The sequence below is a fragment of the Bubalus bubalis genome, chromosome 2 (genome assembly GCF_019923935.1).
Source record: "Bubalus bubalis isolate 160015118507 breed Murrah chromosome 2, NDDB_SH_1, whole genome shotgun sequence".
Lineage (NCBI taxonomy): Eukaryota > Metazoa > Chordata > Mammalia > Artiodactyla > Bovidae > Bubalus > Bubalus bubalis.
Genome location: NC_059158.1, coordinates 53,181,799 through 53,197,551, shown reverse-complemented (window position 1 = coordinate 53,197,551; position 15,753 = coordinate 53,181,799). Strand labels below are relative to the sequence as shown.

General features: G+C 42.1%; 1 protein-coding gene across 8 annotated transcripts in view; it reads left to right on the top strand.

Annotated features, from left to right (window-relative positions):
• Window positions 1-15,753, top strand: part of HERC2 (HECT and RLD domain containing E3 ubiquitin protein ligase 2) — a 238,331-nt gene that overhangs the window by 12,862 nt on the left and 209,716 nt on the right. For all 8 annotated transcript variants that reach the window (XM_044932091.2, XM_044932094.2, XM_044932108.2 and 5 more), the window contains one exon: window positions 141-255. In XM_044932091.2, coding sequence (XP_044788026.2) covers window positions 141-255 — 115 coding nt within the window. The remainder of the gene's footprint in view (window positions 1-140; window positions 256-15,753) is intronic.

The window sequence follows — 15,753 nt, the reverse complement described above, 5'->3', positions numbered from 1 at the left end:
CTTAACTGTGTACCTTGGGACAGTTTTCATTAAATGCTGAATGACTGCATAATAAGTGAGATTTTTTTTTTTCACATTATTCTTTAAAAATTGCATTGTGAGTATGCTCACTCTGAATTTATTTTATTTATCATTACCAGCTTGCATTCACAAGAGATGGACTCTGTGGTCTGTGGAATGAAATGGTTAAAGATGGAGAAATTGTATATACTGGGACAGAACTATCACAGAATGGAGAGCTTCCTCCTAGAAAAGGTAAGGGCCTTTAACTAATATTTTTCATTTTTTGAAGACCTTTATAAATTGAATTCTATAGAAATTTTGGAATGTGCTGTATGGACAGAAGTGTGGCTGAGTATAACTCTGAAGTTTTGCTTTCACTTTGGAAATGCCTAAATGATAATTACTATTAGGCGCTTCCTGAATTTTGTTGTTCTACTCAAATTGAAGGCCTTTTAATTGCAGAGCCACCTGCTGTGGTGTCCTTCCTCTGATGTCTCATTTGCAGCTTCTGGGAACTCCACTTATTGTTTTTTCCTCTAAGTTTTGAAATATACCTTGCTTTGGCTAACTATAAATTGTGGTTTTTATGAGGTTGAGTGGAAATAGTATTCTGAAATTTTTCCAACATGACTACCCTGTGCGTGTGTGTGCGTGCGTGTGTGTGCATGCGTGTGTGTTTGTGTGTGTGCGCGCGTGTGTGTGCGCACGCGTGCTCAGTCGTGTCTGACTCTTTGCAACTCCACGGGCTGTAGCCTGGGAGTCTCCTCTGTCCATGGGATTTTCTAGGCGAGAAGACTGGAATGGGTTACCATTGTTTTCTCCAGGGGGTCTTCCTGACCCAGGGATTGAACCCTGTCTCTTGCGTTTCATGCATTGCCAGGCAGTCTTCTCCACTGCACTACCTGGGAAACCCCTGTGACTATCCTGTGGGAGTCTATAAAACACTTTTTGGAAGCCTTTGGCCTGTGGACTTTTATTGTATTTGTCTGTGCAGGGAAGTATCAGTGAACACTCTTGTTGGGGATAGGATTATGAAAACGCAGTGAAGTCAGTTGTTCTTGACTTTGACTGTGAATCAGAATCACTGTTTAGACTTTAAAAAGAAATGGATGCCTGTACCCACCCCAAACCTGTAGAATCTGAACAACCCTACTTGAGACCCACTGCTGAAGTTTATTAGTCCTGCTATTTGAAAATCATCAGGATGGATAAAGTTATTTTAGAAAGTAGTGGGACTTCCCTGGCTGTCCAGTGGATAGGACTTCACCTTCTGATGCAGAGGGTGTGGGTTCAGTCCCTGGTTGGAGAGCTACATGCCTGCAGCCAAAAACCAAAGCATAAAAGGGAAGCAATATTGTAACAAATTAAAGAAAGGCTTTAAAAATGGTCCACATTAAAAAAAGAAAAAAAAGTAACTTTTCATAGAATGAATTAGAATAGTGTCCACTTGAAAATACATTGGAAAAACAATATATCTTTTCAGTTACAGTGTCTAGCAGAGTGAGCTCATTTTTTTTCCTGATATTTTATTGTGAAAACTTCCATGCACCCACAACAACGGACAGGTCTGTACAGTGAGCAGGTGCACACTTATCCCCCGGATCATACTAATCTATCCTCTGTCCACTAGTGCATCTTACCTGACTCCCTTAGACACTTCATGCATATTATTAACAAGATTGACTTCAGTGTAGCTTTTTGTCTTTAGGGCAGAACTTACCCATAATAAAATATATGTTTTGAGTTTCCTGTTCCATAAGTTTCAACAGACATAATTGGTGTAACCAACCACTTATTGGTACTCCTACTTTGAAGGTTCTCACGTGCCCCTTACTGGCTCCGTCCTGCCCTCTCTACTCATAGGCAACCACTGATCTGATCTTTTTCTGTTGTGGATTGGTTTTGCCTGTTCTAGACTTTCATGTAAATAGTATCATGTAATCACGTTACATGTTTGTTTCAGTTTGTAATGATTTATTAGTTTTAGTAGTTCATTCTGTATACTTTTAAAGTTTTTGTGCCTTTTCGTCCTGTCCTTCCAGTATTAATGCATTAAAACATACTTTTTAAAACTTTTTTTGTGAAACATTACTTCTAAAAGATACTCTGAGAAAAACTATTTACATGGAAAAATTCAAAGTCTATTTCTTATTCATTGCATTTGATGACTAATAGTGGTTAGATTAAAAAATATGTGGTTAGAAAGCAAAGTGTAGGGCCTCCCTGATGGATCAGTGGTAAAGAATCCTTCTGCCAATGCAGGAGACACGGGTTTGATCCCATGTCCGAGAAGATCCCATATGCCACAGAGCAACTAAGCCTGTGCACCAGAACTAGAGCCTGGGAGCTGCAGCTACTGAAGCCTTCATGCCCTAGAGCCTAGGCTCCACAACAAGAGAAGCCGCTGAGATGAGAAGCCTGCACACTGAAACTAGAGACTAGTGCCCACTCGCCGCATCCAGAGAAAGCCTGTGGACAGCAACAAGGACCCAGAAGGGCCAAAAGTAAATAAATTTAAAAAAATAAAAGAAAGCAAAGTGTAATTGTTCTTTATGTAGGTCCCAAATTAATATTTTTTCTTGCCATTCAGTAAAAGTTATTGTTTTTAATAAGACATGATATATGCTTTTTGTTATGAGAAAATACTTTTTTTAATAGATAGATTTATACACCTAATTTCATTTTTAAGACCATGGTCTTTTTTTTGGGGGGAGGGGGCGGCTGCATTATATAGCAGCTTGCGGGACCTTAGTTCTCCAACCAGGTTTCAAACCAAGGTCCCTGGCAGGGAAACTGCAGAGTCTTAACCACTGGACTTTCAGGGAATTCCCAAGAGTGTGTACATTATTTTGTTGTTCAGTCAGTAAGACCTGTCTGACTCTTTGCAACCCCATGGGTTGCAGCATGTCAGGTTTCCCTGCCCTTCATCTATATCCCAGAGTTTGCTCCGATTCACGTCTATTGAGTTAGTGAAGCTATCTTAACCATCTCATCATCTGCTGCCCTCTTCCTTTTGAATTCAGTCTTTCCCAGCATCAGGGTCTTTCCCAGCATCAGGGTCTTTTCCAATGAGTTGGCTCTTTGCATGAGGTGGCCAAAGTTTTGAAGCTTAAGCATCAATCCTTCCAATGAATATTCAGGATTGATATCCTAGGCAATGGCACCCCACTCCAGTACTCTTGCCTGGAAGATCCCATGGATGGAGCAGCCTGGTAGGCTGTAGTCCATGGGGTCGCTAAGAGTCGGACACTACTGAGCGACTTCCCTTTCACTTTTCACTTTCATGCATTGGAGAAGGAAATGGCAACTCACTCCAGTGTTCTTGCCTGGAGAATCCCAAGGACGGGGGAGCCTGGTGGGCTTCCGTCTCTGGGGTCGCACAGAGTCGGACACGACTGAAGCGACTTAGCAGCAGCAGCAGCAGCAGCAGCAGCAGGATTGACTGGTTGGATCTCCTTGCAGTCCAAGGGACTCTCCAGAGCCTTCTCTAGAACCACAATTCAAAAGTATCCATTCTTTGGCACTCAGCCTTCTTGATGGGCCAACTCTCACATCCATACATGACTACTGGAAAAACCATAGCTTTGACTTTACAGAGCTTGAGTGATATCTCTGCTTTTTAATATGCTGTCCAGGTTTGACATTGCTTTCCTTCTAGGAAAGCATTTGACATTTGTTCCTTCTAGGGAACAGACATCTTTGAATTTCATGGCTGCAGTCACCATCCATAGTAATTTTGGAGCCCAGGAAAATAAAATCTGTCATTGCTTCTACCCTTTCCCCTTCTGTTGGCTATGAAGTTACAGGACTGGATGCTATGATCTTAGTTTTTTGAATGTTGAGTTTCAAGCTAGCTTTTTCACTCTGTTCTTTCACCTTCATCAAGAGGCTCTTCAGTTCCTCTTCACTTTCTGCTGTTAGAGTGATATCATTCGGACAGCTGAGATTGTAGATATTTCTCCCAGCAATCTTAATTCCATTCTGTGATTCACCCAGCCCACCATTTTGCATGATGTACTCTGCATAGAAGTTAAATAAACAGGGTGACAGTATATAGCCTTGTTTTACTCCTTTCCCAATTTTGAACCAGTTCCTTGTCCAATTCTGTTTCTTTTTCACCTGTGTACAGGTTTCTCAGGATCCAGGTAAGGTGGTCTGATATTCCCCCTTTGTGGATCATAACCTTTTCGTGGTGAAGGGACTTGCATAACTCAGTGAAGCTGTAAGCCACGTGGTTCAGGGCCACATGAGACAGGCAGGTCATAATGAAGAATTCTGACAAAACATGGTCCACTCAAGCAGGGGAATGGCTAACCACTCCAGTATTTTTGCCGCAAGAACCCCATGAACAGTATGAAAAAGCAAAAAGATATGACACTGGAAGATGAGCCCCCAGGTTGGAAGGTGTCCAGTATGCTACTGGGCAAGAGCAGAAGGCAATTAGTAATAGCTCTAGAAAGAATGAAGCATTTGGGCCAAAGCTGAAATGACTTTCATTTCAACTGTGGATGTATCTGGTGGTGAAAGTAAAGTCTGGTGCTGTAAAGAACAATATTTCATTGTAACCTGGAATGTTAGATCTGTGAATCAGGGTAACTTGGAGGTGCTTAAGCAGGAGATGGCAAGAATGAACATTGATATCTTAGCAATCAGTGAGCTAAAACAAACGGGAATGGGTGAATTTAATTCAGATGATTCTTATATCTACTACTGTGGGCAAGAATCCTTTAGGAGAAAGGGAGTAGCCCTCATAGTCAACAAGAGAGTCCAAAATGCAGTATTTCAATTCAGTCTCAAAAATGACAGAATGATCTCGGTTTGTTTTCCAAGGCAAACCATTCAACATCACAGTAAACAGAAGTCTATGTCCCAGCCTCCTTGATGCCAGAGAAGCTGAAGTCGACCGGTCCTTTGAAGACCTGCAAGACCTTCTATAACTAACATCAAAAAAAGATTCCTTCTTTTGTCCTTTTCACATAGAGGATTGGAATTCAAAAGCAGGAAGTCAAAGGATACCCAGAATAACAGGCAGGTTTGGCCTTGGAATATAAAATGAATCAGAGCAAACACTAACACACTGGTCATAGTAAATACCCTTTTTCAATGACCCAAGAGATGACTCTACACATGGACGTCACTAGAGGTCAATACTGAAATCAGATTGATTATGTCCTTTGTAGGCAAAGATGGAGAATTTCTGTGCAGTCCACAGAAAAAAGACCTGGAGCTGACTGTGGCTCAGATCATGAGCTCCCTATTACAAATTCAGGCTTAAATTGAAGAACATAGGGAAAACCACTAGGCCAGTCAGTTAATGACCTAAATCAAATCCCTTATGATTATACAGTGGAGGTGACAAATTGATTCAAGGAATTAGATCTGGTAGACAGAGTGCCTGAAGAACGATGGCCAGAGGTTCGTAATATTGTACAGGAGGAAGTAATCAAAACCATCCCAAAGAAGAATACACAAAGGCAAAATGGTTGTTTGAGGAGGCTGAGGAAGGAAGAGATATACCGAACTGAATGCTTAGTTCCAGAGAATAGCAGTGAGAGATAAGAAAGCCTTCTTTAACGAACAATGCAAAAAAGTAAAGGAAAACAATAGAATGGGAAAGACTAGAGATCTCTTCAAAAAAATTGGAGATACCACGGGAACATTTCATGCAGAAATGGGCAACAAAAAAGGACAGAAACAGCAAGAACTTAAGCAGAAGAGATTAAGAAGAGGTGACAGGAATACACAGAAGAACTATACAGGAAAGGTCTTAGTGACCTGGATAACCATGATGGTGTGATCACGTGTCTAGAACCATACATCCTGGACTGAAGTCAAGTGGGCCTTAGGAAGCATAACTACAAACAAACCTAGTGGAGGTGATGGAATTTCACTTGAGCTGTTTAAAATTCTAAAAGGTGATGCTGTCAAATTGCTACACTCAGTATGTTAGCAAATTTGGAAAACTCAGCAGTGGCCCCAGGACTGGAAAAGGTCTATTTTCATTCTAATCCTAAAGAAGGATAATGCCAAAGAATGTTCAGACTGTCGTACAGCTGTGCTCATTTCACATGTAGTAAGGGTGTGCTCAAAATCCTTCAAGCTCTGCTTCAGCAGTATGTGAATCTAGAACTTCCAGATAGATGTACAAGCTGAATTTAGAAAAGGCAGAGGAACCAGAGATCAAATTGCCAAAATTCATTGAATTATAGAGAAATCAAGGGAATTCCAGAAAAACATTTGCTTCATTGACTGTGCAGACTCTTTGACTGTCTGGATCACAAGAAACTGGAAAATTCTCAAAGAGATAGAAATAGCAGATCACCTCACCTTTCCTCAGAAAACTGTGTGCATTGTATGTAACTGTAGTGTGGCTGATTGTGAGGAAAACACAGATCAGAGCAGAAGCCTTAGAGGCGCTGTTGCCTTTCCTCTGCTTCCTGGGGATGACCTTTTTCTCCTGCACACACGGCGATTCAGGATGGGTTCTTACTCTGGCTTAGCTTGTTTTCTTCATTCATTTCTGGAACATAGTGGCTTTTAATAATTGGAGCTTACCTTGGAATAAACCTTCTTTTCTTCCTTTTAGAACTTTTTGATCCTACTGATGAGGAAAGAGTGCTTCCATCTAGGTAGTAAGCTTTGTGTTTCCTTTTTGGGGCCTGCCCTACAAAAGACAGGCTAGATTATAATCTTACACTTTTTTTTCAAGTGACTGTTTCTTAAAACCCTGTTTAGAGTTACCGTATTTATTATTTTGAGGGAAAATAGAGGAGGGAATAGGATGTAAAGAAGGGAGAGTTAAGAGGCTAATAACAGATACACTAAACTTAATTTTAAAATTTTTGTCAGGGGCTGACCTTTGTGTGAAGAACTGTTTCATATATTGTAAACCTTCTCAGTCTGTGCAGATAGTAGAAATATACTAGCCAGTTGTTTGCGTAGTCAGGCCTCTTAAAAAATTGTATTGTTATTTCTGTTACATTACTAATGTCATTTATGGACATCAGTACTAACTTTTTATAGTTTTTATATAGTTCTTATGGAGTTTATTTTGGCTTTTTCTGACTTTGTATTGTGCATTGTTTTTAGGGTTTTCTTTTCTCTTGGTCTAGTCAGTGCTTTTTAGTTATATGTGTTTCAATTTTAAGCGTCCAGAGATGAGTTTTTAATTTTTTTTTTTTTTTTTTTTAAAGAACATGACAACTTTTCTCCTGGTTTTATAGTTTCTCTGTGGAGGATATAAAATATTGGATGTGGCTTTTCTTCCCAAATAATTCATGATTATTTGAGCAGAAAATGCATTTGCATACAGAAGTGTTTAACAGGATCATAAAAACCCCATGATGTTACCCACAACCAGGGCTGGCGGAGTTCAGGAGTGGCTTGATTCCTGCGGTTTGTCAAGGAGACCTGGCCTGGGCCCAAGGGTGGTGGTGAAGGTGGGGTCCTCCAGGTGGAGAACTGTGAAGAGCAGTGGTATGTATGGTGGGCAGGGAGCAGCAGATAGGGGTGGGCCAGCCTGGAAGGACATGGACTGCTTGAGTGCTCAGCCGCATCTAAATCTCAGAGAATGCAGCTGCTGATGCAGTGGACACATTCTGGGGGGACACATTTATAAACTCAAGGCTAGAAGCTATTGCACAAAGGGCTGTGAGTGTTAGGAAGAGTAGTCAGGACTCAGTCCTCCTAGCAGTGAGAACTCAGTTGAATCCTGATTCTGTAGCCCAAGGGTTCTCAAACTCTGTAGTTCATTAGAATCACCTGGAGTCTTGGTCAGATACTGGCCTGACCAGTGTCTGGCCCCACCCTTAGAATTTATGATTTCTTGGATTTGGGGTAGGACTTGGGAATTTGCATTTCTGACATGGTTCCAAGTTCTGCTGATGATATTTTCTTTTCAAAGTGTGTTGTGTCTGTACAGCCAAAGTCTATTACCTTGAGAGTTTCAGAGACAGGAAGAGAGCTGATCCTGGGAAGATGGCATCAAACAGCTTTCAGAGGAAGTTGATCTGGGCTCGAGAGAGGATGGCTGTGCTGTAGTCACAGAGAGAAAGCCCAGGGTGGTAGGAAAGGGTTCACACCTTTCTTTATTGATCAACTTTGTCAATTCTGACACATTTTTTGCAGGTTTTGTTAACTAAGGCAGATAAAGTTTACCTCAGATCTTCTGTTACTTACTGTATCTGCCAACTTATCTCTTACCATCTTGTTTCATGTTTTTGCATAACTGGACATTTTTCTTTAAGACAGAAATTACTATCTTTCTTCCTTGATAGTAATCTTTAGCATCTTGCTTATATATTTATGTTTCTCTGCCAGCATTCTTTCTTGTTTAATCTCAGCCATTCATGTGGTTGAGATTATGACTTTTATCTGAATTAAGTAGCCTCTAATTTAGATAGTGGGCTTCCCTGGTGGCTCATTGGTAAGGCATCTACCTGTCAGTGCAGGAGACACAGATTTGATCCCTGGGTCAGGAGGATCCTCTGGAGAAGGAAATGGCAACCCACTTCAGTATTCTTGCCTGGAGAATCCCATGGACAGAGAAGCCTGGTGGGCTGTAGTACATGGGATCACAAAACAGTTGGACATGACTTAGCGACTAAACAACAACAGATTCAGAGTGTGGTTCTACACCAATTCTGTGATTCTCCAGCACCAACTGAATGTCTGATAATTCAGTCCAGTTCTGACACTTAACTACTGGAGTTCGGTCCTTACAAGTGAAGGGCTCAGTTCTCCAAGGCTGCCTCCACTTCAGATGCCAGACTCAGCTGGGATTCCCAGGTTACTCTCACATTTGCCTGACTGACTACAAATTTAGAGGTTTCCATAACTCTCTCAGGTTCAATAATTGCCTAGAAAAACACAAAATTCAGGAAAACACTTTGTTGGTTTATTATAAAGAAGACAGCTCAAAATAGCCAAGTGGAAGAGATGCAGAGGCAAGGTGTGGGGAAGGGGCTCAGAGCCTCCATGCCTTTTCTTGGCCCTCCAACCTCCCAGCACATCTGTGTATTCACCAACCTGAAATATCCCCCAGTTTTTGTGTTCAAGAGATTTTATTTAATCTTCAACCTGTCTCTCTCTAGAGGTCAGGAGGATGGTCCTGATAGTTTTTCCCTCTAATCACTATTGGGTCTTTCTGGTGACCAGCTCATATCATGGAGCTATCTAGAGGCCCCATCCTGAGTCAGTTCCTTAGCATAAGCTCAGGTATAGTGGAAAGGAGCTTGTTGTGAATATCAAAAGACACTCCTGAGTAAATTGCAAGGGTTTTAGAAGCTCTGTACCAGGAACCTAGACCAAAGACCAAATAAATACTTTTATTATACCACAGATAAAAAAGTATATTGGTGTTAAACATTTTAGCAGAACTCTGGAGTCCACATTATAAGTCCCATTTACCATGTTTAATAAGTAAAAGGAATGTGCTAATTAATTAAGAAGTGTAAAGTTGATTTTGCATCTTGGCATACAATAGCATGAAGAGGCAAAGGCATGTGTACATTTATTTGTTAACTTGGGCGTGGTGACTGATGATCTAGTAGTCTCTCTTAGCATTTGTACAGGATTTCACAAATTCAGTAAGTCAGTTCAGTCGTGTCCAACTCTTTGCAACCCTATGGACTGCAGCATGCCAGGCTTCCCCGTCCATCCCCAACTCCTGGAGCTTGCTCAAACTCATGTCCATCGAGTTGGTGTCGCCACCCAACCATCTCTGTTGTCCTCTTCTCCTCCCATCTTCAATCTTTCCCAGCATCAGAGTCTTTCCAATAAGTCTTCACATCAGGTGGCCAAAGTACTGGAGTTTCGGCTTCAGCATCAGTCCTTCCTATGAATATTCAGGACTGATTTCCTTTAGGATGGACTGGTTGGATTTCCTTGCAGTCCAAGGGACTCTCAAGAATCTTCTCCAACACCACAGTTCAAAAGCATCAATTCTTTGGTGCTCAGCTTTCTTTATAGTCCCAACTCTCACATCCATATGTGATTACCAGAGAAAAGATAGCTTTGACTATACAGACATTTGTCAGCAATGTAATCACAAACTGCTTTTTAATATGCTGTCTAGGTTGATCATAGCTTTTCTTCCAAAGAGCAAGTGTCTTTTAATTTCATGGGTGCAGTCAACATATGCAGAAATTTTGGAGCCCAAGAAAATAGTCACTGTTTCCATTTTCCCCCTATTTGCCACGAAGTGATGGAACTTGATACCATGATTTTTGTTTTTTGAATGTTGAGTTTTAAGCCAGCTTTTTCACTCTCCTCTTTCACTTTAATCAAGAGGCTGTTTAGTTCCTCTTTGCTTTCTGTCATAAGGCTGTTGTCATCTGCGTATCTGAGGTTATTGATATTTCTCCTGGCAGTCTTAATTCCAGCTTGTGCTTCATCCAGCCCAGCATTTTGCTTGATGTACTCTGCATAGAAGTTAAACAAGCAGGGTGAAAATTTACAGCCTTGACATACTCCTTTCCTGATTTGGAACCAGTCTTTTGTTCCATGTCCAATTTTAACTGTTGCTTCTTGACCTGCAAACATGTTTTGCAGGAGGCAGGTAAGGTGGTCTGGTATTCCCATCTCTTGAAGAATTTTCCACAGTTTGTTGCGATCCACACAGTCAGAGGCTTTGCTGTAATCAATGAAGCCGAAGTAGATGTTTTTCTGGAATTTTCTTGCTTTTTCTATCATCCAGCAGATGATGGCAGTTTGATCTCTGGTTCCTCTGCCGTTTCTGAATCCAACTTTAACATCGGGAAATTCATGGTTCATGTACTGTTGAAGCCTAACTTCAAGAATTTTGAGCATTACTTTGCTGGCGTGTGAGATGAGTGCAGTTGTGCAGTAGTTTGAACATTCTTTGGCATTGCCTTTCTTTGGAATGGAATGAAAACTGACCTATTCCAGTCCTGTGGCCATTGCTGAGTTTTCCAAATTTGCTGGCATATTGAGTGCAGCACTTTAAAACCATCATCTTTCAGGATATGAAATAGCTCAGCTGGAATTCCATCATCTCCACTAGCTTTGTTCTTAGTGATGATTCTAAACCCTACTTGATTTCGCATTTTAGGATGTCTGGCTCTAGGTGAGTGATCACACCATTGTGGTTATCTGGGTCATTAAGGTCTTTTTGTATAGTTCTTCTGTGTATTATTGCCACCTGTTCTTAATATCTTCTGCTTCTGTTAAGGACCATATCTGTCCTTTATTGTGCTCATCTTTGCTTGAAATGTTCCCTTGTTATCTCTAATTTTCTTGAAGACATCACTAGTCTTTCCCATTCTGTTGTTTTCCTCTATTTCTTTGCACTGGTCGCTGAGGAAGGCTTTCTTGTATCTTTTTGCTGTTCTTTGGAACTCTGCATTTAAATGGGTATATTTTTCCTTTTCTCCTTTGCCTTTCTCTTCTCTTCTTTTCTCAGCTATTTTTAAGGCCTCCTCAGACAACCATTTTGCCTTTTTGCATTTCTTTTTCTTGGGGATGGTCTTGATCACTGCCTCCTGTACAGTGTCATGAACCTCCATCCATGAACCTTCTTCAGACACTGTCTATCAGATCTAATCCCTTGAATCTATTTGTCACTTCCTCTGTTTAATCGTAAGGGATTTGATTTAGGTCACCACCCTTATGGCAGAAAGTGAAGAGGAACTAAAAAGCCTCTTGATGAAAGTGAAAGAGGAGAGTGAAAAAGTTGGCTTAAAGCTCAGCATTCAGAAAATGAAGATCATGGCATCCGGTCCCATCACTTCATGGGAAAAAGATGGGGAAACAGTGGAAACAGTGTCAGACTATTTTTTTGGGCTCCAAAATCACGGCAGATGGTGACTGCAGCCATGAAATTAAAAGACGCTTACTCCTTGGAAGGAAAGTTATGACCAACCTAGACAGCATATTAAAAAGCAGACATTACTTTGCCAACAAAGGTCCATCTAGTCAGGGCTATGGTTTTTCTAGTAGTCATGTATAGATGTGAGAGTTGGACATAAAGAAAGCTGAGTGCCAAAGAATTGATACTTTTTCACTGTGGTGTTGGAGGAGGCTCTTGAGAGTCCCTTGGACTGCAAAGAGATCAAACCAGTGAGTTCTAAAGGATATCAGTCCTGAATATTCATTGAAAGGACTGATGCTGAGGCTGAAAGTCCAATACCATGGCCACCTGATGTGAAGAGCTGACTTATTTGAAAAGACCCTGATGCTGGGAAAGATTGAGGGCAGGAGGGGAAGGGGACGAAGAGGATGAGATGGTTGGATTGCATCACCAACTCAATGGACATGAGTTAGGGTAGGTTTTGGGACTTGGTGTTGGACAGGGAGGCCTGGCGTGCTGCAGCTCATGGGGTTGCAAAGACTCGGACACAACTGAGCAACTGAACTGAACTGAATAGAGGTTCTTCATCTTTGGCTGCAAAAATATAGTCAGTCTGATTTCGGTATTGACCATTTAGTGATGTCCATGTGTAGAGTCTTCTCTTGTGTTGTTGCAAGAGGGTGTTTGCTACCACCAGTGTGTTCTCGGCAAAACTCTGTTAAAACAGCCTTTTACCTGCTTCGTTTTGTACTCCAAGGTGAAATCTGTCTGTTACTCCAGATGTCTCTTGACTTCCTGCTTTTGCATTCCAGTCCTCTATAATGAAGAGGACATCTTTTTTGAGTGTTAGTTCTAGAAGGTCTTGTAAGTCTTCATAGAACTGTTCAAGTTCAGCTTCTTCAGCATTACTGGTCAGGTCATAGACTTGGATTACTGTGATATTGAATGGTTTGCCTTGGAAATGAACAGAGATCATTCTGTTGTTTTTGAGATTGCATCCGAGTATTGCATTTCAGACTCTTACGTTGGCTGTGATGGCTACTCCATTTCTTCTAAGGGATTCTTGCCCACAGGAGTAGATATAATGGCCATCTCAGTTAAATTCTCCCATTTCTGTCCATTTTAGTTCACTGATTCGTAAAATGTTGATGTTCACTCTTGCCATCTCCTGTTTGACCACTTCCAATTTGCCTTGATTCATGGACCTAACATTCCAGGTTCCTGTGCAATATTGCTCTTTACAGCATCAGACTTTACTTTTATCCCTGTCACATCCCCAACTGGGTGTTGTTTTTGCTTTGTCTCTGTCTCTCCATTTTTTGTGGAGTTATTTCTCCACTCTTCTCCAGTAGCATATAGGACACCTACCGACCTGGGAGTTCATCTTTTCAGTGTCATACCTTTTTGCCTTTTCATTTTGTTGATGGGGTTCTCAAAGCAAGAATAGTGAAGTGGTTTGCCATTCCCTTCTCCAGTGGACCACGTTTTGTCAGAACACTGCGCAATGACCCGTCCATCTTGGGTGACCCTACACAGCATGGCTCATAGTTTCATGGAGCTAGACAAAGCTGTCGTCCATGTGATCCATTTGGTTAGTTTTCTGTGATTGTGGTTTTCATTCTGTCTGCCCTCTGATAGATAGGGATAAGAGGCTTATGGAAGTTTCCTGATGGGAGAGACTGACTGAGGGGAAACTGGGTCTTGTTCTGATGGGTGGGGCTGTGTTTGGTAAATCTTTAGTCCAGTTTTCTGTTAGTGGGCATAGCTGTGTTCCTCCTGGTTGCTTGACCTGAGGCCAATCTGTGGTGGAGGTAATGAAGATAATGGTGACCTCCTTCAAAAGGCCCCATGCACACACTGCTGCACTCATTGCCCCTGACCCTGCAGCAGGCCGCTGCCGAATCTAGCCTCCGCCGGAGACTGCTGGACAGTGACGGGCATGTCTGGGTCAGTAACTTGTGAGGTCACTGCTCCTTTCTCCTGATTCCTGGTGTGTGGAAGGTTTGTTTGTGCCCTCGAAGAGTCTGTTTCCCCAGTCCTGTGTAAGTTCTGGTGGCTCTATGGGGTTAATGGTGACCTCCACCAAGGTTTATGCCATAACCAGGTCTGCTGCACCCAGAGCCCCTGTGGCAGGCCACTGCTGACCTGTCCCTGCACAGGAGAAACTGAGACACAGTTCTGGCTCAGTCTCTGTGGGTTGGGTGTACATTTTGTGCCCTTCTGCTGTCTGAGCAGCTCAGGTCCCCAGGTGCTTGGTGAGCATGCTGTCCCGAGGGGGCCGTGTGTCTCAACCACCTCCTGGTCCCAGCTGCTCAGTTTCCCAGGGGCACTGTGAGAGTACCATATCAGGTGTGCTGTGAGTCTCTTCTGGAGAGCTGGTCTCACCCTAGACCCTCCTGGCTGATGTCAGCCGTCCAGGGTCTCAGGAAGTCGGCATTAGCAGCTGGGAGCCTCCTCACAGTTTGGTGGAAGATGTCATCTCTGGGGGTGAGATTGTAGCAGTCCCTTGCTTTCCAGCTCTGGCTGTCTCAAGCCTGCCTCTGCCTCCAGGCATTCTCCTTTGGTATTCCCTCAATCCTTTGTTCTGTGAGCCGGCCAGGCTACCCGTTTGGTTGTTAGGTTAGAGCCTTTCTTGGGAATGTTCCCATTTCTGCATTTGTAGTTAGGTGTGTATTCTCTGGGTTTTTTTTTTTTTTTTTTTTTCCCTCCTGGTTATGTTGCCTTCTGAGATTCCAAAAGTCCCCACACACCTGTCTGTGAGAGGGTTTCCTACTGTGTGGAAACTTCAGGACTCCCTCCCCAGGACAGGTCTCCGTCGCTAACTCTTTTGTATCTTTTTTTGTCTTTTGTATTTTGTCCTACCTCCTTTCGAAGAGATTGGGCTGCCTTTCTGGGTGCCTGGTGTCCTCTCCCAGTGTTCAGATGTTGTTTGGTGGAAGTTGCTCAGCATTCAGATGATCTTTTGATGAATTTGTGGGGCAGAAAGTGGTCTCCCTATCCTGTTCCTCCACCATCTTGAAGTATCTCCTTTTAGTTTTAATTAATTTTATTAATTGAGATCTTTAGTGTAATGGTTTATTTTATGTATCAACTTTGCCAAGCCATGTTGTCTAGATATTTGTTTGATTAAATATTATTCTGGATGTTTCTATGAAAGTGAATTTTGAATGAAATTCACACATAAATCCATGGACTTTGAGTAAAGCAAATTACACTTCATAATGTGGGTGGGCCTCATCCAGTCACGTAAAGAGCCTGAGTAGAGAAAAGACTAACTGTCTTCCAGCAAGAAGAAATTTTCCCTCCAGATTGCCTTTGGACTCAAAACTGTAACATCAACTGTTCCTTTGTCCCCACCTTGCTTGCTTTCTCTGCAGTTTTTGAAGTTGAATTTCCACCATTGTGGAAGCCAATTCCTTAAAATAAATCAGTCTCCCCCTGCCACCAACACACATGTAATCCCCGCCCCCCCACCCATTCCTGTTTCGTTTTTGTGGAGAATTTTCAGTGATACATTTAGATTGTTGTTGTTCAGTCACTAAGTCATGTATGACTTTGCGACCCATGGACAACAGGCTTCTCTGTCCTCTGCTTTCTCCTGGACTTTGCTTAATTCATGTCCACTGAGTTGGTGATGCCGTTTAACCGTCTCATTCTCTGTTGCCTGCTTCTCCTCCTGCCCTAGATCTTTCCCAGCATCAGATTCTTTTCCAGTGCATCGGCTCTTCTCATCACATGGCCAAAGTATTGGAGCTTCAGCAAAAGTTCTTCCAGTGAATATTCAGGTTAATTTCCTTTAGGATTGACTGGTTTGATCTCCTTGCTGACCAAGGGACTCTCAAGAGTCTTCTCCAGCTCTACAGTTCAAAAATATCAATTCTTCCGTGTTCAGCCTTCTTTATGGTCCAACTTTCACATCATTACACGACTAATGGAAAAAC